The sequence below is a fragment of the Sturnira hondurensis genome, unplaced genomic scaffold (assembly GCF_014824575.4).
Source record: "Sturnira hondurensis isolate 20B ecotype Veracruz unplaced genomic scaffold, ASM1482457v3 Scaffold0001221, whole genome shotgun sequence".
NCBI lineage: Eukaryota > Metazoa > Chordata > Mammalia > Chiroptera > Phyllostomidae > Sturnira > Sturnira hondurensis.
In genome coordinates this window covers 2,217,219-2,244,541 of record NW_028073852.1, presented here as the reverse complement: position 1 = coordinate 2,244,541, position 27,323 = coordinate 2,217,219, and the positions used below count along the sequence as shown (strand labels likewise).

Below are 27,323 nucleotides of genomic sequence, written 5' to 3'. Positions count from 1 at the left end.
GTGTGTGTGCGGCAGGCTCCCTGCCTTCCCTGCTGCCTAGGTCCCAGCCGCCCTCCCACTGGGTGGGCTGTGTGCCGCCTCCGCTTCCGGCCGGACCACTCCAGAAGCTTGTTTTCTGAGCCTCTGGCCCAGGGCGGCAGGCAGGCCTGTGGCGTGAGCTGGGCCACTGGGACGCTCCGGCCTGGGACCCTGTGCTGGGTGTTCATCGTGAAGGAACAGGGACAGTTGGGAAGGCCTCCCCTGCCCTCGGCGAGGCGGCCTTCGGCACCGCGAAGCTAACAGTGTTACTCTAACGGGACGTCCCCACAGGACCCCAGGGGCGGGTCACCCTGCCTGTGTTTGCCTCAATTCCGAGGGTCACGGTTACATTTTTACACGACCTTTCCCCCCCCACCTACCCCGTTGCAGGTTTCTTATTCGCAGTCAAGTGCCTCGCTGATGGGCATCTAAGTTGTTCCCAAGTTTTCACCTTTCCAAAGAACACTGACGGGACAGTCCTCGTCCCTCATCTGTGTGCACGGGCAAGGATTTACGGAGCAAACGTCCGCACGCCTGCCGTTCCTTCCACCTGGAGCAGGCCCTCCCCCCCTTTCCGGACACCGGCTGCTGCTTACGCCTCTGCACACAGTCCAGGGTGACTCGGTGCTGGCCTGCGCCCCCCACCCTCACCCTACCCCCGAAGTCACCCCACTTGGAAATACCTAGGGCGTGTCTCCTTGTGATCGCTCGCCTTGCCCTCTCTGTGAGGACAGGGGCCCCTGGGGCCCAGCACACCCAACACCTGGGCGCGGAAGGGCCTCCAGAGCCCCTTCTGTATGAACGAGAGAGCCTGGGGACCATGACGTGGTTTTAATGATCGATTGTCGAAAGGAACAACAGAGGACCCAGCGAGCGAAAAGCAGCGTGGGAAGTCCAGGGGCCACTCCGCTCCCGTCCTGGGGCTTCCCAACTGGCAGCAGGCAGGGCGGCAGGAGGGCGGGGGTTCCTGGCAGGCTCCGCCATTTCGGTTATGCTCAGAGAGATCAGCGGAGGCAGGGGGCCCCCTGGAGGCCAGTCGTGGGATGGAGGTGGGAGAGGAAGGAGCTGGGCTGGGCTCTCTGGGCGGGGCCTCACTCCTCCTTCCCGCTGTCTGTGGGGGCAGGGGGCAGCCTCCCATCTAGTTCAGGCTGGAGGAGTTGGTCAGGTAGAAGGGGCGGACGACCACTCGGAAGCTGCGGAAGGGCCCTTCCGGGCAGGGGAAGAAGGAGGCTGCCCTGGAGCCGTTGCCGTCCAGGACACTGGGGATCAGGGCCTTCCTGTCCCAGAAGTCGGTGACGTCGGCCACGAAGCGCCCCCCGCAGAGCATCAGGGCTTTGTTGTCGTAGCCGATGGTGGGGTCCGAGTAGCCCGAGTTGGAGAGGCCCAGGACGGGGACCTCGTCGGAGGAGCAAGAGAACCCGTAGTCCCAGCAGCTCTGGACGGTGGGCAGGTAGGAGGGGGACCAGGAGACTCGGTGGGCCTGGAAGAGGAAGCTGGGGTGCGCGGGGGTCTTGAAGGAGTCATGCTGGTTATACCGGTAGCTGTAGGAGCGGTAATAATCGTAGCTGTCGGTGTCTTGGGGGCTCTTCTCCAAGGACGAGCTCCAGGTGGCCGAGGTGTAGAGGCGGGGCTGGTAGGCGTCCTCCGTGAGGTTCAGCCCCCCTTGCTGCGCCAGCAGCCGCAGGGGCACCGTGTGGAACTGCAGGGCCTGCAGGAGCCGCGACTGGAAGAGCGCCCGGTGGCCCCAGTACAGGCTCAGGTTGAACTGCAGCTGGAAGAGGTCCTCCGGCGGCATCATGGGGAAGCGGACCTTCTCCAGCAGCCCCTCCACGTCCCTGCGGCTGGCCCCCGTCTCCTGGCTCCAGGCGTCCACGGCCGTCAGCAGGGCCACCTCGCTGGTCACGGCCAGCTCGCTCCTGGAGAGCAGGTCGCGGAGCAGGGCCGTGGGGACGCGCAGCCAGGCCTCGGCCCCCGTGAGGGCCTCAAAGTTCCAGGCCAGGAACTGCACGCACAGGCCCTCCAGCACGGGGTCCCGGGAGGCCAGCGCGTAGGTGTAGAGGTCCAGGGCGGTCAGGAAGGAGGGGTCCTTGGGGAGGAGGACGGCGAAGAGGCTGGAGCAGTGGTGCTGCAGCCGCTTGGCCCCGAAGGCGGAGGCCAGCTTGTGGAAACACTTCACGGTGGACAGGGAGATGTCCACCCTCCGGGAATAGAAGTACCTGTGGGGGCGGGGCGGTGGGGAGAGCTGAGAGCCTGGCTCCACCCTGCCCCCACAGGACAGCAGGTGCACCAGGGGCGGTGGGCCCGCTCCCCAACACGACCATCCCCTCCGTGTTTGCCAACAACCGGCTGACATGCGGGGTGCTGGCCATTTCAAGAGGCATTCGGTCCTCATCCTCCACTCAATTTGCTTCCTGGGCCAACACACATTCTGATCTTGAGTTCACTTAGTATCACAGGCAACAACGAGGAGGCAGATCCCAGGGCCCTGGAGGCTGACGCTTCACCTGTCGGCGTACAGAGGGTCCCCACCTCCTGGTCTCCACCCGCTGCATCACCACGGACATCGTTGCTGTCATGCTCACTCGTGGTGTGAGCTCTGCAGGGTCTGGGGTGCCAGGACCTGCTGGCCATCCAGGGCACTGGGGTCATCCTGTCCACCCTTCTGCCATCACACCCCGGGACAGACTCCGTAAGCCCCGTGCTGGGAGCCCATGGACACCCCTCCACCCCCAGCACTCCCCAGGGCCCAGTGCTGATGCTGGAGGCATGCCCCTGCCCCTCCCAGCCTTCACTGTTGCCCCGCCCCCCGCCCGCACACGGTGAGGCCCTGCCGTGCCTGCCCTCGGCCCTCGCCCACTTGCACGGTAGCCCCTGACCGAGGCCTGCAGGGGGCTACTGTCCCTCCCAGGACAGTTCCAGGACAGTGGCTTGGGGCCCAAGCCTTCTGGGCACTGACCACCACTTTCATCAGCAATATGCCCCACTGAGGACCCTGCAAAGGCGGGTTGACAAAGGGACAGGGGAACAGTGCAGAATGTTTTTGTCACTGCTTCTTAACTCTCACTTTGGGCCTGAGAGGCTGCTGGCAGCGGTGCAGCCCCCCCAGCTGGTCCCCCATCCCCAGGGCTCCTGCCTGCTGTGCAGCCTCCGGCAGGCACCCAAGGGGTGGGAGTAGGGGTCCCAACTGTCCCTTGACCCTGAAAATACCCTGAAAGGCAGAAAAAGAGGACCAAAGGCTGGGATGGGGGTGTTAGTGACCCTGAGAAACCACAGAAACTGGCAGAGAGCCAGGTCACCGGCTGAGGAATCAATGGCGCTGCCGAGCATGGCCGTGGGGCGAGGGGAGGGAGCGTCTGCGGGCTGGCCCCGGTGGGGAGGGGCCTCCTGAGGCCCTCTGGGGCCCAGATAGGACGCCCAGCTCACCACAGCCTCTCTGCCTTGGCAGAGAAAGGGGAGAGAGAGAGAAAGAGAGTGCATCCCCCCGAGCTTTGCGGAAGGGCAGACACCCTGGGCCCAGAAGGCTGGCTGGGCCCCTGCCTCATTCTCAGATTGTCCTAGAAATAAATCCCATTGGGATGGCACAGCCTAGCGACCAGACTTGTACACTCGGCTGGAAAGAAACCACTCTGATCTGTTTCAATTGCCATCATCTCCTCCTGGAGATGGAAAGCTGGGTAAGTCATAAGGAGGAAGAACAGTTTTTACTACATGCAACTTTGCTAAGTCCATGATTTCAAAGCACATCTCCTAGGAGACCCCCCTCGTGGTGACAGAGTGGACACTGGAAAGCAGGGCCATCTGGCCCGGAGCCCTGGGGACACTGCCCAGTGCCAAGTCCTGGCCCCGACGGTGCTCACCTGACAAAGTCTCTGACGACAGGCAGGCACTCGATGTCCACCTCCATGGTGACCAGGCTGCCTGGCTCCTTCCACAAGCCCTGGGCCTCGGGGTTGCTGGCCAGGATCAGCCTGTGGGCGCACATGCGCAGCTGCTCGGCGTCCTGGGTCTTCACTATGATGGACAGGTCGCAGCCCCTCTGGCTGTCAAAGATCCCCTCGAGAGCTGCGGGGAGCTCGCTGGACAGGTCAAGGGTGTGGACGTCTCTGGTTTCTAAGGAGGGGCAGAGGGAAGGCACCACGCTCGGGGCAAAGCTCGCGGACCTGCGGCGGGCCTGTCCCTTGCTTCCTTGCTCTGTGACCCGGAAGTACTTTTCCTCCCTGGAGTCAGTTTCTTCCCTTAAATTGTGGCCTGACCTGCCTTATCTACTCAGAAAGGCTCCTCGGGAGATGAGGGAAGGCTGCCCTGGAAGACAGGATGACCTGGCCCTACGTGGCCCAGGGTCCTTCAACCAACCCGTCAGACACCCCGGGTTAACTCATCTGCTCCCCATATTCGGGCAGCCCCTCCAGGTGGGGGATTTGAAGCTGCTGACTTCCAGAGGCCAAGTCCCCCGGCTTTTAAAATCCCAGCCAATCAATCGATCGCTCTGATGTGACCACAACCTTCTCCCCGGCGTGAGGGTCTGAGACCCAAGGCCAGGACTGCGGGTCCTCAGCAGGCTCCTCGAGGGGCCGAGGTGGTTAGAGGGGAAGAGCCCCCCTACCCCCTCCCGAAGCCTCCTGGCAACTACACCCCTCTGCTTCGCCTCTGCCCACACAGGTTTAGACCAGTCCTGACCTTCAAGCCAGGTGGGCCCAGCGCCCCCTTCCTCCTCACCCGCCCCTGACTCTCAGGCTTCTTAGGGGTCCCACCGCAGCTGCTTCCTGTCCTGCACCCCACCCAGCTTGAGCCTCCACTTCACTGGACCTGGACGTCCTGACTTCCCCTGGGGGGCCCCCACCCCCTGCCTCCGCCTCAAGGATGCACATGTTTCCCAGGTCCCCTGTGCCCGTCCAGGAAGAAGCCACCGGTGGGCATGAGAGACAAAGACCAGCCCTAACACTCAGACTGGGGGCTGATACCCAGAGCAGCCTGGGCCCCTGCAGGTGGCTGGGCTGCCTGTCACCAGGCCCCTCCCCCAGGAAGAAATGCCCCAGCACATTCGGCGTGCGGTCGGCAGGTGAGGCGCTGCGTAACCACAGGCTTCAGATGGCAGTGTAAGAGAGACTGAAATCTGTGGACGCCACTCACTGCCCGACGGTCGGGGCCCATGGAGCATCTCTGAGCAGGTCCTGGGAAGGGCTGTGAGGCTGGGCTCTGCAGGCTTTCCACCCTCTCCTGCAGGCGGGTGTCACTGCCGAGCCTGTGTGCAGGTGTGTGATGGGCCTGGAGGGCTCCCTGGAGGGGCGGGGATCGGCGTGACACTTTCCAGGGGCCCCGCACTTTGGGGGCCCAGAGCGGGGTGAGCCCAGCGCACCGTTGCTGCAGATGACGCCAGCGTCCTGGCTGTGCCGGCACATGCTCGTCAGCCAGCCCAGGGATGAGCAGTTGGCCAGTGAGGGCTCTGTCCCTGTGCACTGCACTTCGTCCAGCATGACAGGGCCGGTTCCTGCGGGGACAGTAAGGACAGACACTGGAGGGCGGCCCCGAGACCACACCGCTGCCCGGAGGAGCCTGGCAGACAGGCTTGCAGACTGCACCGTGCAGGCACGGACGCCCCTCGGGGCCCCGAGCCCCCAGGCACTCTGCTCTGCCCCCTGGTCTTTGACGAGGAAAGAGCGGTGACAACCTCAGTAGTGTTGCTACCGTGACACTGCGCCATGAGCTGGCCTTCCTTCTGATGAAGTCTGCCTGCCTCACGGACAGTAACTTACCCACAATCTCGGTTATGCCCCTTCTTTGAGACTCGTGGCCACCGTGCCCGGGGCTACCTTCCCACCCACAGATTTCCCTTCTGGGGTTAGTGGCTTCAAGACGGTAAAGGCCCAGCGTGGGGCTTCCGGGCTGAGGGGAAGGGCTGAGGCTGCTCCCCGCAGTGATGCACCCTGGAGCCCGGTCCCAGCTATGGGCAGGGTGTGTGTGAGCTGGGCGGCAGCCCCTTCCCAGCCCTGGGCTTCGTGTGGCTCAGGCTGTCTGCCAGTGTGGAGGGAGAGGGGACCCTTATTATGGCCCCGGGGGTGGTCCCCCCATGGGACCAGCTGCTTGGGAAGAATGGGGGTCGGCAGGCCTACCTGGCCCAAAGGCGGCTTGGCCCAGGGCATCAGTGGCGTTCTTAAATCCCAGGGCTCGGCAGACGACGCTGGCATCCAGCAGGTCCCACAGGTTGTCACACACAGTCCCCCACTGGCCTTGGTAGAAGATCTCCACTCGGCCCTGGTTGGTGGCTTTCCCATCGGCCAGCCGCATGTCACCATCGTTCATGCCTGCAGGGCCCCCAGGGAGCACAAAGGTCAGCCTGGGGGTGGCCATACACCAGGCAAGGGCTGCTGGAGGGGCATGCGGGTGCTGGGGGCACAGGGTCCCCAGAAACCCAGGGAGGATATGCAAGGTGCTGGGAGAAAGTGGGTCCCAGCATCACCATGTGCTTCCAGGACTCTGCCTGCTGCCCCCCTGGCTGCCCCTGCTGGAGCCGACAGGTCATAAGGCGATTCGCACGCAGCTGGGGCAGCAGGCCTCCGAGGGTCCTCCAGGAGGAGCAAGGCCTCCAGGCCTCAGGGGTGAAGAGCAGGTGGACAGGCGCCCAGGGCACCAACCTCAAGTCCCCCGGGGTTTCCTTGGTGACCCCCAGAAGGTAAAGCCACACGACTTGGGACAACTGAGACGTCAAGCAGGGGAGGGATCCCGAGCTGACCCCAGGGACCTGTGCCAGGCAGAACGCTGCCTCCATCTTCTGCAAGGAGGCCAGAAAGACCGCGGGCGGCTCAGCTCACCTTGAGTCCCTGCGACCAGCAGCCACATCCAGAGGAGCCGAGGGAGGGCCATGGCCCCTCTCACCGCAGCAGGAGATGGTGGAGAGGGAGGTGGCAGAGCTGGACGGCCCTCAGACAGGCCTGCCCCCTCCAGTGCTCGTGATGCTGTCGACGGGGCAGAGGACGGTGGGCGGCTGGGGGTGCGGGAGGGGGGTGAGTGCCCAGATGAAGGGGGGGTGGAAGTGTCCCCAGGCAGCAAGGACAGAGGACATAGGAGCCCTCCTCAGAAGACCAGGCCCTGGGCGTGGCTGAGGGTTGGGGCAGCTGAGTGGCCAGGGCTCTATCTGCAGGGAAAAGCCCGGCAGGAGCTCAGTGCTGATAAAGAAGGGTGGGGAGCAAGAGCAGGGAGGAGGCCACGGAACCCGACCAGGAGACCAGGGGTGTCAGGGGGCTGGGCAGTTGGGACAGCTGCCAGGCTGGCTTGTGGGGGGAGGGTGGGGGAGTGAGAGGGGCTGAGGCTCGTGTGATAGGGGCAGGAAGCGGATGGGGAGGACGAGCCCCCCAGCTCGGGGTGGACCTGGCACACCACCAAGGTCAGAGTCCTTAAGAGGTAGAGGCAGGAAGAGGCTTCGGGGTCAGCCGGTGGGAGGGAGTGGGGGGGGCTCCCAGTTTTCATCCTCAGTGCCCCCTTTCTGCCCCAGCCTGCTCCCGGCCCTCGCGGAGCCCCCCACTGGGAGGGGCCAGTCACTGGTCCTCTGGTTTTAGTAGAAATCCTGTGACCAGGGACAACTTTCTGAGGCCCAGCAAACAGCGGACAAGGCCTGGGTGGCCCCGGGGCAACCGCCTGGCCCTCTGGCACGCAGACTTGGTTCACGTGTTCCTGGCGGTCCCTGGGTCAGGACCGCTCACATGTTCGAGGCTCATGGAGTCCTTCCTGTGACCTTGGGCAGCTGCCTGGTGAAGCCCACCTTACAAGCGCACGGGCTGGAGCTGTCACCAGCTCCTGTCACATGGCTGGTGACGGCAGGGGCGAGGGTGGCCAGCTGTCTGGCGTGCTGGGGCCTGTCCTGGTGTTAGCGCTACAGGTGCCATATTTTGGGACACGCTCTCTCAGCCCCAGGTGAACCAGACCGTGTGCTGCCCTCTGCACCCCCCTGGCAACTGCAGCCACCAGGTCCACCCCCTGGGACAGGCACACAGGGCCCCGGACAATTGGCCAGACAAGCACCGACACACTGTGCGCACATGTCCCTGCCTCGGGGCACCTCTGTGCAGGTCAGGAAAAAGGGCTGGTCCACTGGGAAGCGCAGCCTGCAGGAGTCCCAGGGACAGGCGTGGGCTGGGTACCCCGCGCGCTGGTACCCGGGTGCCGTGGGGAGGCCCCGTGGGCTTGGCCCCCATCGCGTGGCACTGTGAAGGGGGAGGAAGAGCGTCCTTCCCGGGAGCGAGGGGCACAGCTCACCTGGGGGCCGTGAGGGCCGTGGTCCGGGCCCACCTTTCTGCCTCAGGCTCTCTGCAGACTGCCCTCCAGCCCGGAAAGCCCGCGGGCAGCCTGGGCCGGGGATGCTTCAGGAAACAGGCTAGTTTCGATTACCAGCAACCACGTGACATAGGTTTCTTCTTGGGTTGGCTGCCCACCAGCCCTGCACACTCCCTCCCCCCCCTCTCCGCTCTGATGGCGGGTGATGGTGTTGGCAGCCGCCCAAGGAGGCCGTCTGGTTGACTCCTCCCCAGAGCAGGACGGCTGACAGCCACTGTGGAATAATGTAAACAGCCGGCCACCCCAAGGCAGCCCAGGGCAGGAAGCAGAGCAGAGGGGAGGCAGGCGGGGCGGCGAGGCCGCGGGCTCCCACCTAGCACATCGGGCCAGCAGGCTGGATGCCGCTGGGACGGCGGCTCACTGGCGAGTCGGCCCCACTCCAAGCTCCTGACATGCCTCCGTTCATGCAGGGGCCATGGTCGGTGAGGCTGCAGGGTGCCGTCCGGGTGGGGGCCCCCGAGATGTAAGGCAGCACACCCAGGTCACTGTCCCCATGTCTCACCCCCCGGGTGGGGCAGGGGCCAGATCCCCAGGGCACACAGGCTGTTCTGCCCACCTCCCACCATTCCTTCCCCCCCAACAGAAAGGCAGCACCTTGGCTGCTGCTTGGGGAAGCATTGCTCTCTCCCTCCCAGGCCCTGCGGTCCCCCTGGTGTGAGCCGGGTCGGGTGGCCCGGAGCCCTGCAGGTCCCTTGGCTGCACGCTGGTGTCAGGAGGGGCTGAGCCAGCCAGCCAGCGTCAGCTGCAGATCCATGGAGGGTCGCTGCAGGGAGCAGACGGCCTGGAGCTGCAGGCGCCGCAGTGTCCCAGACTGTGTCCCTGACTGTGTCCCAGGCTGTCCCCAACTGCACCCCATGGAAAATCCTGGGTGGGGGAGCCATCGAGGGCAGAACTGAGGAAGGGACACCAGGCCCCGAGGCTGCCCCTGGGTGCAGCTGGCCGGGGGTCGCAGTCAAGCCCTGGCTTCCAGGTTAAACGGGTAGTCGGGGTCCTGTGCTGCTGCCGTCACTTGGCCTCCCAAGGGTCAGGTTGTCCCCAGCCCACTGAGTCAGTGGCTCTCCAGCTGGTCTACAGGACAGTCACCTGGGAGTTTTACGAGTTCTGCCCAGTGCCCAGACCGTGAAGTCACGCTCTCTGGAGTGGGCACGATGTCCTCCCGAGCCCCTGCCCCAGACCCTGTGGTGTATAGGGACACCTTGCCCTGCCCCCGGCCACAAAGCCCATGCTTCCTTCCGGTTTTGGAGTTCTAGCTCTTAGGCGTCGATCTGTGGTTCACTCTGAGTCACCTTTGTGGGTGGCGGGGGACGAGAGTTCCCACCGTTTGCTGTCCTGTTACAGAGCAGAGTTGGCCCGAGCCTTGCTCAAAGGCCGCCTTTGCCCCTCCCACTCACCCGGCCCTGGTCACGTGCGGGCCTGTTCCCGGCCCCCTGCTTGTTCGGGGTGTGTGTCCGTCTATGCGGACGCCTCGTTCTACATCTAGAAGCCAGACAGCGCGAGTCCTTCAACCTCGTTTCTTTCTCAAAACATACTTCCCGTCCACGAGGACCGGTTACGATGTTCCACTCATTGGGACCTTTGTTATTTCTTTCGTTTGTGTTTCCCAGTTTCAGCACGTAGATCAGGCACATACGTTGTTAGGTTCGTATCTGTTTCATGTTTATGTGCTATTGTAGATGAAATTGTTTTAAACATGTTCCATTTCCAGCTGTTCACGGCGGCTACACAGAAATACAGTTAATCTCTGTGTGCGTACGGTGTATCCCACCGCTCGGCCAAACTCAGCTGTTAGTTCTAGTGGTTATTTTTTTGAGGGTTTCGTAGGGTTTTCTACCCAGCCAGCCCTGTCACTGGCAAATGAAGACAGTCAGACTGTTTTGGAATCCAAGGGACTCTTCCTCTTTCTCTCCCGGTCCCCCCGTCTGGCGCCCCCAGCAGGATGGCCGGGGAGTGAGCGGTGGAAGCGACCCTGTACCAGTTTGCCGGCCTCCTGGAGGTGGGCAGCGGTTTCAGAACAAAAGTGGGTGGTGGGGGGTGGCAGGAGCGGGCGTCCGGCCGAGGCCCCACTTTGGGGGATGCAGGTTTTCCCCACCGAGTTCCCTTCTTCAGGTCCGAGTTCCTCTCATCCCCACTGGGGTGAAGTCGTTGTCTGTTTCTCAATCGGGACTGTGTGCTGGGCTTTATCACACGTTTTTTCTGTAGCTTTTGAGATTATGATATGGGTTTTCCTTTTTAGCCAGAAATATGGTGATTATATTGGTTTTAGGACACAAGGCGAACAGTGTACGAGGGCCGCCCAGACGGCACCAGCCACGCAATGTGAAAAACAGACACATTCGTTGAAGAAGATACTGGAAACACTGTACACAGGACAAGGACGCCTCAGTCCCCTCCAGAGTGGGCACCTTGGGACCTCACACAGTTCTCCCTGCGCCATCAGCTGCCCCGTCCTCTTTGCCTGAATCCCAACTATGGTCTGAAATCTCTTCCCTCTCAAAGGGGATTTTAGTTTTGGAAGAAACCAGAAGTCACAGGGCACTGAATCTGGACTGTAGGGGAGCTGAGTCACCTGGGCGACTTGGTGTTTTGCCAAAAACCCTGCACGAGGTGGGACGCGTGAGCGGGCGTGTTGCGATGCAGCTGCAGGTCGCCCGTTGCCTGCAGCTGCTGAGTCAGCCAAATCGTTTTCCGCCGAGGACTTTACAGCCTGACATAAAATCCAATGCAGATGCGTTGCTCTACTTGCTCCGCCACCTTGACCATGACGGCCACACAGCGCCCATGCCCACTCAACAGTGTCTACCGCCCCCACTGACCAGTGCAGCGGAGCCGTCACTGCTCACACACGCCCACTCCAGCCCACCCCCCTCCACTGCCAGCTTACACGGATGTCATGCAAACCGTTCTCATTATACTAACGATGGTGGGCTTTTTCCAGACAGACCTCGTGCTCTGGAATAAACCACACTTGGCCGTGAGGAGCTTTCACCTTCGGGCACTGCTGGACCCGGCGGGCCAAACAGCTGCCTGTGTTGGTGAGGGCGCGGCCCACCTCTGCCCTCGCCCGCTGTGGCGCCAGGCTAGCGGTGCCCCCGCGACCGAGCTGGGAGTGTTCCCAATGCCCTGAACTGTGACGGGTCTGTGTTGTCTCAGCTTCGCTTCTTGCTCGCAGGTTTGGTGTGCTTCACCAGCAAAGCCACTGGGCTTGGGGTTTTCTTTGTGTGAAAGAAGGTATTTGAGTTTTGCTTTACTCAACTCTCTGAACAATTTTGTTAAGGGATAATTTACCTTCAAATTTACCAACTTAAACTGCGCAAGAGGACAAGATGAACACTCGGAAAGCAGTTAGCCTTTCGGTATTCTTTCTGCATGCTGGCCCCGGGCATGCAAGGGCAAGCCATTGCCTGTGCGAGCCTGTGCGAGCCAGGACTCGATGCCAGATCCCGGGGGCTCCGAGTGTGGGCCCCCCTTCTGCGCCCCCCTCCTGGAACCGCCTGGAACCCCCTGTCCTCCTGCTCAGCCCAGGGACACCATCCAGGCCTCTGTGCTTGCCCTCCCTGCTGTGCTGGACGTCGCCGGTCCCCTCCCCGGCTGTCCTGCTCAGGCCCCCAGCAGGCTCTAAATGCAGGCCACCTCAGGGGGCTTCAGGGAAGGGGCTGTTGGCTGCTTTCCCTCTGGGGAGCATGCCCCCCTCCTTCCCCAGGCTCAGACGCTGGCCTTCCCCTCTCCTAGGCTCCCAAGGCCCTGCTTTTGCTTCTGTGACTTGTTTCCCGAGTGCGTTGGTTCCACAGCTCGCTTCCATTCCCCTGTAACTGTCTAAATACAGTTTCTCTTATAACTTGAAAAAAGGGAAGAAACTACTCACAAAATGAGGGGCCTGCAGCCATGACCCCCAGGCAGAGGGGCCAGGGCCAGACACCGCCTTGGGGACAGGGGTGGGCTCCCAGCTCACCTGCTCCCTCCTGCCTCCCAGAGGCTGTGGTGAGGTTCACTCGGGCCAGCCGAGTGAACGGCTGGGGGACACCGAGCAGGGCAGGGACAGAGGAGTGGGTCTAAGGGTCAGGAGGAAGACAGGGACACTGGCCTCTGTGACACTGCTCTCTCCTGGTCTCCTCATCCTCATGGCCATTTCTGCTCCAGCTCAGGCCCCTGCGGAAGCGGTCCCTCCCTGCAGGGTCCCCTCGGCTCCATATTGGGACTTCCTAGGACTCTGTGTGCCCTCTGGGCACAGTGGTTCCCACTGGCTCAGTAGACCTCCTGGGCCCTCTCCCGGAACTCCAGCTGCCCCCCTGGTCTCCCAGGGACAGGGGACGACGATCCAGCCCCTCAGGTGTGTGGAAGAACGCCGCGTCCCCCACAGCTCTGCTGCTGCCTCCCTTCCACGCAGGAGGGCATCGAGGTTGAGAAGTCAGGTCACCTGGCTGAGTCCCACAGCTGGCAAGGGCCCGAGCCAGGATGGGGGCTCGGGAGTGGCGTCAGAGCCCACACTCTTACCCACGGTGGCCCAAAGAGCGCCTCCAGGAAAAGCTGGACTCGGTGACTCAGTTTCCAGGAAGGCTCCCCTGGTCTGCGCAGGCGGCTGCCCCAGGGACTCTGTGGCACCGAGCCCAGACCCGACGCCCTTCAGTGAGGGGTCTCCCGTCCCCCGTGCCCGCAGAGCCTGGGTGGGAAGCCAACACAGACCAGACAGAACTCACAGCCCCGCGCTTTATTGTTCACGGGACTGCGGCTCCGGCCAGGCGCTCAGGCATCGTGGTCACAGTGGTGAACGTGGTGGGCAGGGCGGGCGGGAGGGCGGCTTGGCCTGGCTGAGGCATCAACATTAATGTCTCAGAAAGGTCTCAGCTTGGTGACTGTCCCCAGTCCTCCAACCCTCCTAATTTTGCCTCTGCACTTTCAGATGCATGCAATGCTAACAATGCCATGGCCGCGGATCCAGGGAGTGGGCTAGGCAGCCTGCTGGGCGCCGTCCAGAAAGACGCATCCAGGCAGCCCCATTTGGATGTGCGGCGGATGGCGGCCTGTGCTCTGCTCTCGCCGTCTGCTTGGCTGCAGGAGACACAGAGGCCCAGCCCTGCGAGGCGGAGCCCACCCCACCGGGGTTCCCTCCCAGCAGCTGTGTTCAAGGTCCAGAGGGGAGACGTCTGCACTGCAGGCCCCTGGAGGGCTGGGACAGGCCCTGCACTCTCCGGGGGTGTGGCAGCTTCCGGGCAGGAGGCCCTCCTCCGCCTGGGTCCTGGCCGACCTCTGTCCCATGCCCTCTGGAGAGACCACAGGAACCAAAACAAGCCAGAGTTTGTGGGGGGTTTCCTGGGCACTGAGGCCCCAAAACTCCCAGCAGGAAGAGAAGTAAAGGGCAGGGAGAGAGCACAGGGCCTGGCAGGCCTCGTCCCGCCTCTGGGCAGAGGCACCCAGCTCCCAGGCTCTCACTCAGGTCAGGCAAGGTTTTACCTTCGCACCCCCTGGCCAAGGGCTCACAGGTGCCAAAACACCTGCTTTATGCCTGCAGCCACCTAACCCCACTTCCCTCGTGTGCGAACCAATTTGCGAACCTCGGACCTGGCTCCTTGTGATAAGATTTGGTGATTCCCTTCTATTCGCAAAGAAATTGCTTTAATTAAATAAGTTAATAATTAAAACTTCAAAGAGCTATGGAGCCATAGAATTTTCCTGCAGGGAGAAAATGGAACCAACCTCATGAAATCAAGACTGTTTGCTCTGAGGCGTGGGGAAAAACCGGTGGGCTAGAGACCCCGCGACATCCTGGGGGCGGGGCGAGTTCCCAGAGGCCCGCCTTCCCTCACAGCCCAGCAAGGTCCCAAAGTGAGGTTCGTGGGGAAGGAGGACGCGGAGGTGACCCGGAGTCCCCGAGGCGCGGGTGCACTTCAGAGTGACTGCGGTGTTCCCAGAGGGGCGCAGTGCTCGACACTGACACGCAGCGCGGGGGCTCAAAACTGTTTACTGAACGAGAACAAAGGCAAGGAAGGGAGGGAGGTCAGACGGAGGGAGGGCAGGGCCCACACCACGGTGCCCGCAGTGACCAGCCTCCGCCGCCAGGCGGCAGCACAGAGGGCCGTGCGGCTGCAGGGGACCGCCCCGCTCTGGCAAGTCCCCACTCGGCTGCGCACGCTGCCCGCTGGGGAGGCCCCTGAACCGGACGCACAGCTCGGAGTCCCGGAGAGAAAAAGAGCAAACACAGGCCAGAAAAGGGCAGCCCTCTGCGTTTTATAAAACCTGAGTCCCGGTGCACAGCAGCTTCCACCATCCACCCCTGGCCTTGTCTGATGTCTTAATTTTTTAATTTAAATAAATTCTATTCCTTCGAACTTCACACCGCCGACCTTGGTCTCCGGCAGAAGGATGCGCCCGTCGAGCGTGAAGGCCATGATGTAGGTGGCGACGTTGCCACTGTCCTCCTCGGACTTGAGGGCCACGATGACCTGGTCGTCGGTGTTGGGGACGAACTTGAAGGAGGAGAAGCCGTGCGTGGGCACGACCTCGCCGACGCGGCGGACGGAGATGTCCGTGAAGTCCGGGCTGGCGCTCAGCAGCAGGTTGGTGCCCCTGTGCTGGTCGTCCTGCTCGCTGTAGCGCTCGAGGCTGGCGCGGCGCGGCAGGAAGAACCAGCGCTGCAGCGTGTCGCTCCAACAGGCAGACTCGTGGATGAGGTAGCCTGGGGGCACACGGCAGGCCCTCAGGGCGGTGGTGGGTGGGGATCGGCCCCTGCGAGCACTGTCGGCCGTCACCACCCAGCTTTCCTGTGGGTCCCCCTTTGCACTATTCCCGCCCAGAGAGTCAGGGATGGACAGGGCCTGTGGAGGCTCTCCTGCCTCTGGGCCCTAGTCCCCTGGAGCTGCTGAGAAGCCACTGCCATTAGGTCTGTCTGCCCTCTCCGCTGCCCTGGCACTGGTCAGAGCATGCAGAGTGCCCAGGGCAGGGCGCCAGAGGGACCAGCGAGGCTGACCTGGGACTGGGTGGGCAGTGCCTCTGCTCTCCCACTGGAGGAGGAGGGGCCTGTGTGGGGATCCTCGGTCACGGCCCCCCAAGCCCAAGGCAAGCCAGGCTGCCTGAGCATCCTGACTCCATATTGCAAACCATGACTCTCGGGAGGCAATGGGAAAACCCGGCCCTGGAGGACAGCAGTGACTGCGCTGTCCGAGGTGGGCGGCAGGGCCGTGAGTGGGGGCAGGTCGATGGGAACCAGGCTGCTAATGCCCCTGGGCCCGCAGCTCTCACCTGGTGGGTGGATCCCAGCGGCGGCACGCAGGGCGTTGTAGCTGGACACCCAGTTCTCGTGGTCCACGCTGCCCCGGAAGCCCACCACCTTCACCCACTCCGGGTTCTCATTCACCACCTCCCCCGTGGTGGTGGTCCACTCCTTGCCCAGGCCACCCACGTAGAGATGCTCGTCCTTTACCGCCAGCCACTCAGCTTTGAAGCCTGCAGACACGAGGTGGAGAGGGCGGCCTGAGAACGTCGCCGGCCCTGTGTGGGGCCTGGCACCCTGGGTGGCAGGGGTCACCGTGCTGGACTTCACTCGGGGCAGTGACCAGAGAGCAGACAGGACAAGCCAGCTTGAGCTCCACCCCCAGAGGGCCAGCAGCCAGCCACCCCCTTCAGAGCAGACCCCACGACCATTCACGCAGGGCAGCCGGCACCTGCCGCCTGCCTGTGGTGCCCGCTTCACTTCCTCGCTCCCTGATCTCCAGGGGCCATCACGCTGGCCTCTGGCCACTCAGCCCAGAACAGCTCTGCTGGGACATCCAGGTGAACCAACGTGAACCACCTCTGCCACTGGTGCCCGCTGCCCTCGGCTCTGGGAGGCCCAGCCTGCCTCTGATCAGTGCCCTCTGGCCCTGACAGTCCCATCTCTCCAGTGCCCCCTTCCACCTTGGACAGTGCAGTGGACTGGAGCTTTCTGGGAGGCTCCAGCCCACAGCAACTGCGGGCACACGGCAGCTTCGGTTGGCTCTGCCCCTGCGCCGCCACCCGGCTGCCTGCTGTCAGAGGCCCTGGTCCGCTGGACTCCCTCCCGGTTGGCTCCTGCCCACTGATGGCAGGGACCCTTTCTTGCGAACAGCAGGGCTGTGGGCCCAGCGTCCACCTGTGTGGGGCCCTGGCTCACACGGCCGCCCCCCCCGACTGGCTGGGCTCCTGGAAAGGAGGGCAGGGCGGGGCGCGTGACCCTCCTCCGCAGACACAGTCCAGAGGCAGCAGTGTGACCCCGAGCCCTGAGGGAAGGCCCCCAGAGGGTGTGACCCCAGCGTGCTCTTAAGACACCTTCTAGGACAGGAAAAGGAACTGCCCCCCCACTCACACACACACACACCGTTGAGAGGAGCCCAGGGCGGCTCGCAGCAGCCCTGAGACCTGCCCGGGGAGAGCGCCCTGTCCCACCAGGGATGGGCTCACATGCCTGGAAACTGCTCTGGTCTGGGCTCTGCCAGGCCGTCTCCCTGGGCCGTGGGGCTGTGGAGCTGTGGGGCCGTGGGCAGGGTCGGGGGCACACGCTCAGGAACCATCCCTCCTGGAAGCATGAAGGCTCTTCTCCAAGCAGTGCAGCTTGGCCAGTGACAGCCACCCTCCACCAGAGCCTGGCCCTGCCCCTCCGCCAGACCCAGGACACGGCGCCGGCCCACTCACCTTTGCCCGTGGTCCCGTCGCCGTCGGGCAGGATCACCCAGGGCACGGCCTTGGTGCCCTCGATCTGGTAGACGACCCCCGTCCGGTCGTCCACAGAGTAGAGTTTCCCGTTGAAGACGATCAGGTCGGATAGCTCCATGCCCCGCCCCTTTTCTGCCAGGTGGGACTCCAGGACCCTGTGGCCTTTGTCCCACTCCACAGCCACCTTGTCCCCACTGTCGGACAGGGTCAGGTAGCCCTTTTTTAGGTAACTGAACCAGGTGTTTTCCTCCTTGGCCTTCGACTCTGTGTCCAGGTCGGCGATGAGCGCGATGCGGTACCGGGTCCCGCCCGGCGCCCTCTGTGGGGCGGACAGGGGGTAGGTGTCATTGTACCGCTCAGCGGGCATCTGGCTGAGCCGCAGGTGGGGGGCGCTGGGCGCCGGTGGCCGGCCTGGGGCTGGGCGGTGGGCATACAGCAGCCAGAGGAGGGCAGCGCCCACGAAGGACGGCAGGATCACCTTCCAGCGGGGGCGGAAGCGGGGGTCCGCGGCCTTGGTCATGGACGCCAGCACGGGAAGGCCCCCCACTCCTACCCAGAGGGTGTGCATAGACTCACTCCATTCCGGGGGTGGGGGGTCCAGCAGGTGTGGGAAGGAAGAGCCAGCGGGACCTGTGCACCCAGGGAGGGGAGAGAGGTCACGCCTGGGAGACACAGTGCCTTCTAAAGAGGGGCCAGCCGGCCGGAAGGCCACCTGCCCAGCGTCAATGGCGCTGCCACAACATGGTGGCCACAGTTCCCTCCTGGGCCTAACTGAGCCCTGACCCCCAGAGGGATGTCCCTGTCCCCTCCCTCGAAGCGAGATGAGACGCCATCCAGAGCCAGACGATGGTGGCCCTGCCCGGCTGCAGGGACCGGAGCCCCGCAGACGCACTCTGCCATCTCAGGGGAGGGGGTGGGCCTGCGATTCCATCAAATGCCACCCCAGCTGGGACGTCCTCCCTGCAGCTCCGCTCCTGATGCACCCTCCAGCCCTCCCCGGGCCTGTGCCCACCTGCCCCCCCCAGCTCTCACACAGACGTCCGCAGTCTGGTCTGCGTCCGGCTCCCACGACAGTGCACGGGGTGCCTGCTCTGCCCCCTCCCCCATCAGGTTTCTGCACTCTCCATTGAGAACGTGAAATGAGTCCCAGCCAAACAGGTGTGGTTCTGTGTGGAGCAACACCTGTCCTCTGGCACCTCCCTGCAAATGCTAGGAACTGCGGGCCGGAGTCCAACAGCCCCGGCCACCTGGAGCCCGGCGCGTCAGCGGGCTGGCTCCAAGGTCAGCAGCTCCCCTGGCTCAGCCCCTGCTTGTCCTCGGTGCAGTGCCACCGTTAGGTGGCGACCCCCAGGAATGACAGCCCCCGGCGTGGCCACGGCCACGGTGGCTTCAGGCCAGCGTCTTGCTCTGGGGCAGCCACCGTGCCAGAGTGGACTCAGGAGATCACCGCCCGAGGTGGCTCTGGCTCTGTCCTTCAGCCTGAGAACCTGCCCAAGCAGGACCACTGGGCACAACTGCCTCCTCCCCAGGACAACCCAGGCGGGATGTCAGGGGCAGAGGCTCGCCACCGCTGGTGGTAGCCGGGCAGGGTGAGGGCATCTGGAGGCTCCATGCCACCCCAGGCCACAGGTGTGTGCCCTGGCGCTGGGTCCGAGAGTGGGAACCATAGCAAGCCCACTGGGAAGCCAGCCCCGCCCCCTGCTTCTGGGCAGATTTCAGGTTTGGCCACAGGCTCGGGTGTAGGAAAGCTGCCTCTCAGGAGCAGGCGAGGCGTGTGGGACCCGCTGCCCGCAGGGCGCCCCTCCCCCAGGAAGGGCTCCGTGTGGTCGCAGAGCTGGTGGCTGTGGCCTTCACGCTGGCAGATGGAGTCCCGGCCCCATCAGAGCTGCCTGGCATCCAGCTCGGCCCCAGTCCCCACTGAGCTCTGTCCCACGCCCCCTCAGCCCCGTTCACAGCTCTGCCTGGCCTTCTAAGGCGCGCCCTAGATGTACGATTTCAACCCAAGTCTTCCTGCCCCCCAAACCGACCGACCTGCCCCCAAATCTCCGCCTTATCCACAGCTGCCCATGCCAAAACTCTCACCAAAACCCTCGGAGACAATCTGTCTGGCAGTCACATTGCCCCTGAGTGCAAGTTAAGAGCCGTCACTGCCTCCCAAGCCCAGGAGGCCCAGCCTTGCCCTCCTTCCCCAGCCCAACCCCATCACAGGCCCTGTGGCTCTGTCCGCTGGTCCCCGCACGCTCCCATGGCCCCTTCTCACCAAGGGCCGGGTGGACGGAGGGCCTCCCTTAGCTCAGTGCTGCCTCACGCTCACCCCCGCAGCCACCACCCTGCTAGGCGAGTCCACGGGACCGAGTCACGGGCTCTCACCGCCCCCATCCCCCCCAGCACTGAGACCTCACCCCTCTCCAGCAAGCAGCCCCTCTCCCTGCAGGGCTGGCTCTCCCACCCTCATGGTTGCCTCACCCTCCCTCTCCAGGTTTTTTTAAATGTCAGTGCCTCAGAAAGAGGTGCCGCAGTCATAGGTGACCATAGTCACAATCGAGAGGCTAAGGGATGTTTGATGACAGAGCAGGAAAAGGCAGGTGACCACAGAGACAGAGATTGGGGGGGGGGACGCGCCACCACCCAGAAGCTGGAAGTAGCAGGGACAGACCGTCCCCCAGAGCCTTTGGAGGGAACACAGTCCTGCTGACACCGTCACTCCAGCCGAGGGGACAGTCCTGGGCTCTGGGCCTCCAGAGGGACGAGAGTGACGGTGCTCTTCTCGGCCGCCCAGTCTGCGGCACCTCCCAAGCCCTGTCCTGGTGCCGCCTGTCGGGACGTGGCTCCGTGACAGCAGTAGGCGCTCCCCGTGGACTCTGAGCTCCTGGGGGGCAAGGCCCTGCGGGGTCTGGGGCGGGACACTGGGCGGTTCCTTTCTGTTTGTTTAAGAAAAGAAGGGCAGCTTGGGGACAGTGGCTTGAGGACAGCGAGGCTCCCCGGGCCTCCAGGAGACCCCTTCACTCCACCTTCTGAACACCTTCCCTCTGGGCTGTGCCCACAGGACTGACTCCGACTTAGCAGAAAAGGACATTTCCAGTCGGACGCCCACCACCCCAGGCCAGCTCCACACCTCCGGCAGATGGGGCGCTGCCCGCTGGAGGCCTCGGGCAGAGCGAGAGTTTGTGCTTTTACTTAAAAAACAAACACACAAGAACAAAACCTGCCAGGCACACCCCCCAACGGAGGGGGGCACGGGCGGGATGGACGGAGCCGGCCCCAGCAGCGGCCCACCCTCCCCCCCACTCCTCGGTTCCTGCTCTCGCTTTGCTGTCGTGACTTTGTCGGCAGGAAAATGAGGTCAAGGTGCCTGCCCCCCTAAAGCGCCCTGGGCTCGCAGGCAGCCAGGCCCAGCCGCACAGGTGAGTTCTCTCCCTGCCGGACACCCCCCGGCCCAGCGCCCCCGCTGCTTCCTGCTCCAGCAGCCGCACTGCAGGGCCACCTCCCTGCAGGGAGGTCTGGAGACCTGGGCGGGGCAGGCAGGGGCAGCCCCTCCACCTTCAGTTACCAGTGAAGACAGGCGCAGACACCCCTACCTTCCCGGGCCATCCTCGGGCCTGCCACCAGACTACCCAAGGCTCAGACGAAAGGGGACGGCATAACCGACCACCTACAGCAAGAGGGCGGCCTTCTCAGGTGGCCTTCAGGAACAATCCGCACAGGCGGCAGGACAAACAGGCTTATGGGGCTCCTCCCTTCCAGGATCTGGGAGGGCGGGCACAGCTCACAGATCGAGGAAAGGACCCCCCCAACCCTATGTTCCCCGCCTCCGGGACAAACGGCCCTCCCCTCGCAGGCCCCCTTCCCTGCCCCTTAGGAAGGCAGGCGTCCGGCTGTGGTCCCGGCCGAGCTGGCCGCCAAGGTGCACCTCCTGCTCCTGGAGGAGAGAACCCGACCCCTTGGCCTCCATGACTCTCGGGAGGCCCAGGCCGCTGCCCGCGCTGTGGGAATGCTCTCCGGGTCCCGCTCTCCGGGCATGCTCTCCGGGACAAAAGTCCTCACAACGGGGCAACGCCTTGTCTTCACACCGCCCGCCTTGGGGCCCTGTGCACCCCCCCCCGCCCCGCCCCCTCCCCCGCCCCACGTCTGAGATAGTCTGGTTTTGAAAGAAAAAACACTCGTTCCCAGCCGACCCCTTATGGTTGCCACGACAATCACCACACTGCTGGCCGGGGACTCTGAGGGAGGCGGCCAAGTGCGTTTGTGGGAACCTGCGTGCCCACCCTAAAGTGGCAACCTGTCTGCCCACGAGTGGGGGGCAGACACAGTGCTAGAGCAAGACCTGGGCCCACTGCACCCAGGTATCCTTGCTCCTCAGGGCTTGGAGGCCTGGCGGACTAGGTGCACGGTGGGGCCAGCCGCCAGCGCCCTCCAGGATCAGCAGCTTAAACCAACACGCTGACTGAGCTGCCGTGAGAACAGGGCGTGAACTACCGCACATCTGGGGTGCGGCGGCTTTAGGGGGAAGAAAGGAGACTTGTAGTGCATGGGAGACATCAAATGATCGCATCAATTGTGAGGTGCACCAATTGCACCTCTGGTGGGGGTCATGTGGGGACAGGGGGTGGCACCTGCACACCCGGAATGTGACTTCCTGCACCACCCTGTGATGGACAGAACGTTGCGGTGGGGTCAGGTGGGTGTGCAAAAGGGCAAGAGTGAGGAGAGGAGGCCCTGTCCGCAGGCCCCGTGGGGACTCTGACAGTGCCTGGACACGCTTCACCTCGGGCTCCCCCAGGGGATGTGCTGGGCTGGCTGCCAGGGACAGGACACCTCCAGGAAGTCCGGAGGGGAGCAGGCTGGCCGGCTAACGTGCCTGTCAGCAGGCGGGCAGGGCCTGAATAGAAGGCTCATTGAGGCTAGGAGGGAGGGGCCCGGGAAGCCACCGGCTGCTCTGGAAGAAGCCCCACCTTGTCCACAGGCTCTGCCTGGACTTTTCCTTCTACTGAGAGGCCCATGGGTGGGGCCGGGGGCTGGCAGAGGGTCTGCAGCGCTGCTCCCCTCACAGGACCCCTGCTGTGTGGCTCAGCTCCAGTCGGGTGCTGGCCCTAACCCTGAAGAGCCCAAGCAAGACCCACTGCACGCCAGCAGGCGTGCTCCCGAACGCAGGCTTTGCTGAGAACATAGAAAAGCCGCCAAGCACAGGCTGCAACCAGGCAGGGACAAGGACGGGCGCTGGTGTGCAAAGGGACACTGCTCTCCTAGGGGGCCCTAGGGTGCTTGGGAGAAAGGGGAGTGAGTGCAGGTGCGAGGGGCCCACCAAGCCGGGGACTCAGAGGACGAAGAAAGTCTCCAAAGAGCAGGGTGAGAAAGGAGGTGCTGGTCCCCAGGGATGAAAGGATCCCATCCAGGCAGAGGGGTAAGGGAGGGCAGAGTGGAGAGTACTTTGGGTGCAAAAAGAAGGAAAGTGGGCTGTGCTGAGGGAAAGGAGAGGAAGGCTGGGCTGCTGCAGATATGCAAAGTGCCCATCGGATAGGGGGGGCACGCTAAGGGGGCAAGAGGCGCCCCCACCCCTCACAGGTCGGAGAAGGGGTACTGAAATCAGAGGGGGCGGCAAAGGGCTGTCCTCAGGGTTAGGTGTCCCACCCTACACAAGTCCATCAGGGTCAGAGGGCGCGGGAGTCCTCAAGTCGGGGGGGGGGGCTGTCCGCCACTAGTAGGAAGAAGGGGACAGGTCCTCAGAGTCAGAGGCGGGTGGCCCACTGCAGTCACAGGGAGAGCCGATCTGCGGATCTGGGGCCCTATCGGTCACATGGTGGGAGGCGGGAGCTGGGCGCGGGACGCGGCAAGGTCGGAAGGCGGCAGCAGACGGGCGCAGTCACTCACCCGGTGCGGACTGGCTCCGGGGCCCGCAGACAGCGCGGGCCTCGCTGCAGGCAGGGCCGTGTCCGAGCGGGCGCCGACTTCCGCCCGGCGCGCTCGCCACGCCTCCGGGCAACACGCTCCCGGCAGCCTCTGCTCTGCGGCCGCGCACCCGAGGCTGAAGGGCCTGCTGGGAGTTGTAGTTTTTGTTGTTCATCCAGCGGGTCTGAGGCAGGCGGCAGGGAGTTAAGGGTTGCCTAACCCACGGGCCGCTAACCCCGCATTAATCAGGAACGTCAGCAGAGCAGAAAGGGGAGCGGGACAGGGGTCGAGACTACTCAGGAGGGATGTTATAATTCCTCCAGCTGAAATGATAGTGCCTCTTGCCTGGGTCCTTTTTTGACACCCTCATTCTCAGACACCCCCTCCCCCTTGGGTCTTCCAAGCGCCCTTCTCGGAATATAGATCAGTTTGCAAAGCCAAGGTCAGGGCACAGGTCTGTCCGCTGGAGCGCCCTGGGCGGAAGTTCCCTTGACTCAGCAGTCAACAAAGCCCTCCCCAAATAAGGTTCCCTGATTCATCCCGTTTCTCCAGCGCCCGAGCTGTTTTAATGGAATATGGTGAAGACAGGCATTCCTGCCTCTCACCCCCAAGTGTGGCCACGGTGCTCCTGTTAGAAATCTTGGGGAAAAGCCTGGTCGTGTTGGGTGTCACACAGGAGACTTCCGCGCGCGTGCAAACATCTCTGGGTCTCTCAGGAGCCTTTTACTAAAGTAGCAGATGCACAGAAAATTTTCTAATTATGTAAATGGCGAAATTATGTTTCTCCCTGTTTACAGTGAGAAACCCTCCCTCCCTGTTCTGCCTTCCCTCCCCAGAGGCAATCACTGGTACCAGTTTCTTGTGGTTATTCTTACAGACATTTGGTGACACACAAACAAATCATAAATACATATATTACATCACCTTCTAAAAACCAGATGGAAAGGTGCTGGACGCCCAGTTCTGCATTGGCGCTGGGGCGGGGTGGGGAAGAGGACAAACCTTTGCCGAAATTAATTTATGTTTCCCATCATGCTGAAGTGAGTTCCCACCACACACCGTATATTACTATCATTGTTGTCAATCACTCAAACGTTCATTTACTAAGATACCTAGATCTTTATATGCTTTCCAGCTTAAAAAAATAAAACCTTGAGAGCTCTCAGGTGCTCCTCCTGGCTCCCAACTGCCTTTCACCCTGGGAGGTGCCCACAACCCTGAACGAGGTGACTCTGAACAGTGTACGTGCCTATAATAACTTTTACAAAAATGAAACAAAACTGTGTGCAGCGGAAGCGAGATCCTGTTGCCCCACAGGGTGGGGTGTGTTAATATCAGGTGTACCAGTTTTACCAGCCCGTTGGCCCAGGTGTCTCCTCGCTGCCCGATCACCGAACAGGGTGCGCCCTCCTGACATGCTTGGTCACGTGCGTCCCTTCTTCCTCGCACGCCGGACACCTGTCTCCCCGCTGTGTCTACGGAATAGCCCGTCCCCTCCCCATCCATAGGCGTGCAGCGCCCGTTGGATAATAGCTGAAGTTTCCCAGCACGCGCCTCCGCCTGGGGGCTTCGGTTGTGTTGGGTCGGTGATAGTTCATATCTGCTCCAGTACCACTGTCCGCATTAGTCCCTCTTTGTAACAAACCTTCACAGGTTGTGGGCCCCCGCACCCACCCCCGTGGCATCCTGACATCCCAGCCACCTGCCTTTTGGGGTTTTAAACGGAATTGTTTTCGGTCTGGAGGGAGGTCGGGCGAGGATTGAGGTTTTCATGGCTCTTCCACCGAAGAACACAGTTTGCCTTTCCATTTACTCGGGTCTTTCAATAATGTTTGTAATTTTTCACCTCCCAGTGTAGCTTGCTCCACCTGGTCCTTTCCACCTCGGCTCCTGCATTCTCTGAGGAGCGGTGGTCCCACTACATGGAGGGACTGTCCCTCGTTTTCCCTGGCCCTCGATGCCCTTTCAGGGCATCTGCGATCCTTCTGCATTATGGCAAGGCCTTGGACACGTCCTTGGACTTGTGCTGTGGACACAGCTGTAAGTGTGTCTGTGGGACGAAGCCCTGGAGGAAAGAGGACTGTCAAAGGGTGTCACATCCCCCCGTGAGCCAGCTTCCGGACACTCGGGGCTGTGAAATGTGCTCCTCACTGTCAACAGTGACTCAGCGGTCATGGACTTCCCGGTGACTTTCGTTCTCCGAGTCTTCTTTGCGTCCTGGAAGACCTCGCCAGGGCCTTCTCTCGCCGGAAGTCCCCTTCTCTTGTTTGCGGCTCTGCGTAAAAGACCAGCGATGCTTTGCTGGAGTTACTCATTCACGCGGTTACTCACCCACTCATTCACTGCACAGTCCAGGGCTTAGTCTCGCGCCGTCCGCCAGGGGGCCCTCCCACTGTATTTATTCAAGAAAACTGCCTAACCCGCCCGTCCCTGCCCATCTCCGTCTTCACTGAAAGTCCTAAAAAGGCCTTCCCCTAAGAGGGGCAGAAAAGCTGAGAGATGGAGAAACCGAGCCACAGGCACCACATGGCCTGACTGGAGTCAGGGAGCACGTGAATGGCGACAGTGACCTGCAAATGTGGTCTCTCCCCCAGGGCTGCCCGACTTTGCGCGAAGCGTGCAGAGGGGACGTCCTTGGACAGGCTTGCGCCCCTCGGACGGGGGTCTTCTGCTGGCGCGAGGCGCGGGACTCAGGACATCAGCCTGTTCCGTCTCTGCCGCCGCCAGTCCCCATCCCCACCTGCCCCAAACCTCCGGGACCACGGGTGCCGCTGTCCAGGAGCAGCGAGTAGGGGCCAGCGGCCAGGGAGGCTGGGCCTGGCTGCCAAATTTCCATCTCGGCTCCTTCTCCGAAGCTCCGCGGAGGCTGTCCCACCCCCGCCCCTTGGCAGCGGGACCCGCTATCTGAGCCTGCCAGTGGCTGCCCTTCGGGAAGGAATTCAGAAGTTTGCCATACCAGCCTCTGCCCCTGGGGGGCCACTGCGCAGCCCGGCCCGAAATAGCTGGGAGAGGCAGGCCACTCGGTCACGGTGGGAAAACTCCCGGGGCCGCTAAGGTCGGGCGGTGCTTATCTGGAACTGAGCGTCTCACAGACTGGGACCAAGGTCACATAGTTTTCTGCAACGATGAGAAAACAGACATGCCCAGGGAGAGAGAAGGAACTGGCAAACCCGAGGGACACTGGGTGTGCTCCCCCCGCGATTCCGGGAATGTTCTTCCCCCCGGGTCTCGGGGCTTTACGTCCCATGCACCGCCCTTTTCCTGGGAATTCTCCGGCCGACCCTGGGGTTTGGCCCAGGCCCCGGGTGCGGGAGGTGTGAGCTCCTAGGGAATTCCAGACCTGGGGGGGGGGGGGCGGGACTTCATCCTTCTGCTCAGCCCTGGCCTCTGACCCGTCGGAGGCTGATGAAACCTCCCCCAGGCCCCGCGCCGGCTTTGGCTGTCCCTGCGGCTGCTGTTTGTTCTGCTGCGTTTTGCCCTGACTCCTGCCCCACTGCTGGTCAGGACTCTGTCCAAGGGGAAGGCATTTGCGGAGCCGCTCGGCGCGCCGCGGCCGGCCGCGGAAGGGAGCCGAGCTGTCCGCGAGGCTGCCTGTGGCCGGCGAAGTTTCCCCATCTTTCCTGCTCACCATTTTAAAGCAGTAAACGAAGTTGATGTCAAAGGGCGTTTAGGGACCTGGCCAGCTCTGCGTTCGGGTGACGCATTCTATTTCCTTTACCAAAGGCGGACTTGCATTTTTCAGGAGCCTCGCCGGGGGCCTCTCTCTCTGCCTGTTTGCCTGTCGTCCTGAGATGGGGGCCGTGATAGCGCTACCCAAATGTCCTCAGACCCCGTGCCCCGTTCCCTCGAACTTCCCCTGAGCCCTTTGGCCCTCCTGGATGCCCTGGGGAGCCCTGGAGCTCGAGCCCCACTTCATTCCCTCCCCCAGGTTCTGCTTCAGGAAAGCCTGGAACCCCACCTCTAATCTCCTGGGAGCTGTGGGGGCTGCACCCCGGTGGAGGGAGGGAAGAAGACGCGGTTACGGTGAGGACGCGGGGGCTCCGCCTGGGCTCCAGCAACCCCTCCTCAACAGCGTGAGCGAACCCTCCCCAGGGGCCTCCAACCCGCTGCCCTTGGGCCCACACGGCCCAACAGAAAATCATAAATTTACTTAAACGTTTTGAGGTGCTTTTTCGTGTGTGATTATGTGTTGTGATCTATTTAATATGTGGCCCAAGACAACTCTTCTTCCAGTGTGGCCCAGAGAGGCCAAAAGGTCAGACACCCCTGCCTCCAAACCCCCCAAATACAAGAAGCTCTGACACCCTGGTTTGCCCCTAAACTTGGCACAAACTGCATGCCACCGTGTGACTCGGGCTGTGAGAGAGTGGCCCTTTCTGACCCAGCACAGGAAATGCAAGCCGCTTGACGGAGGATCCTCAAGCGTCCCG

At 62.8% G+C, this 27,323-nt stretch overlaps 2 protein-coding genes and 1 long non-coding RNA gene across 6 annotated transcripts; all 3 read right to left on the bottom strand.

Annotated features, from left to right (window-relative positions):
- Positions 1-834: 834 nt before the first annotated feature.
- LGALS3BP (galectin 3 binding protein) lies at positions 835-8,374 on the bottom strand. 3 transcript variants are annotated; one of them, XM_037064266.1, is made up of 6 exons: positions 8,269-8,374; positions 6,825-7,000; positions 6,129-6,317; positions 5,375-5,506; positions 3,876-4,128; positions 835-2,234 (listed from the first exon to the last, which is right to left on the bottom strand). In XM_037064266.1, exons 2-6 carry the CDS (start codon positions 6,877-6,879, stop codon positions 1,157-1,159), a joined length of 1,707 nt encoding a protein of 568 aa, XP_036920161.1. In that variant the 5' UTR covers positions 6,880-7,000; positions 8,269-8,374; the 3' UTR covers positions 835-1,156. The 3 variants fall into 3 exon arrangements, with proteins under 3 accessions (XP_036920161.1, XP_036920181.1, XP_036920172.1); XM_037064286.1 differs by having other exon boundaries at positions 6,129-6,320; positions 6,828-7,000; XM_037064277.1 differs by lacking the exon at positions 8,269-8,374 and having other exon boundaries at positions 6,825-7,059.
- Positions 8,375-14,546: 6,172 nt separating this feature from the next.
- CANT1 (calcium activated nucleotidase 1) lies at positions 14,547-22,982 on the bottom strand. Of its 2 annotated transcripts, none has more exons than XM_037064202.1 (4): positions 22,876-22,982; positions 16,987-17,637; positions 15,580-15,783; positions 14,547-15,016 (listed from the first exon to the last, which is right to left on the bottom strand). In XM_037064202.1, the coding sequence occupies exons 2-4, from the start codon at positions 17,573-17,575 to the stop codon at positions 14,646-14,648; spliced, it is 1,164 nt and encodes a 387-aa protein (XP_036920097.1). In that variant the 5' UTR covers positions 17,576-17,637; positions 22,876-22,982; the 3' UTR covers positions 14,547-14,645. The 2 variants fall into 2 exon arrangements, with proteins under 2 accessions (XP_036920097.1, XP_036920092.1); XM_037064197.1 differs by lacking the exon at positions 22,876-22,982 and adding an exon at positions 20,586-20,731.
- A 522-nt stretch (positions 22,983-23,504) lies between these two features.
- LOC118999613 (uncharacterized) lies at positions 23,505-26,658 on the bottom strand. The gene is made up of 3 exons (XR_005069150.1): positions 26,522-26,658; positions 25,850-26,010; positions 23,505-23,619 (listed from the first exon to the last, which is right to left on the bottom strand). It is a non-coding gene; the product is annotated as an uncharacterized LOC118999613 (long non-coding RNA).
- Between the last annotated feature and the right edge of the window lie 665 nt (positions 26,659-27,323).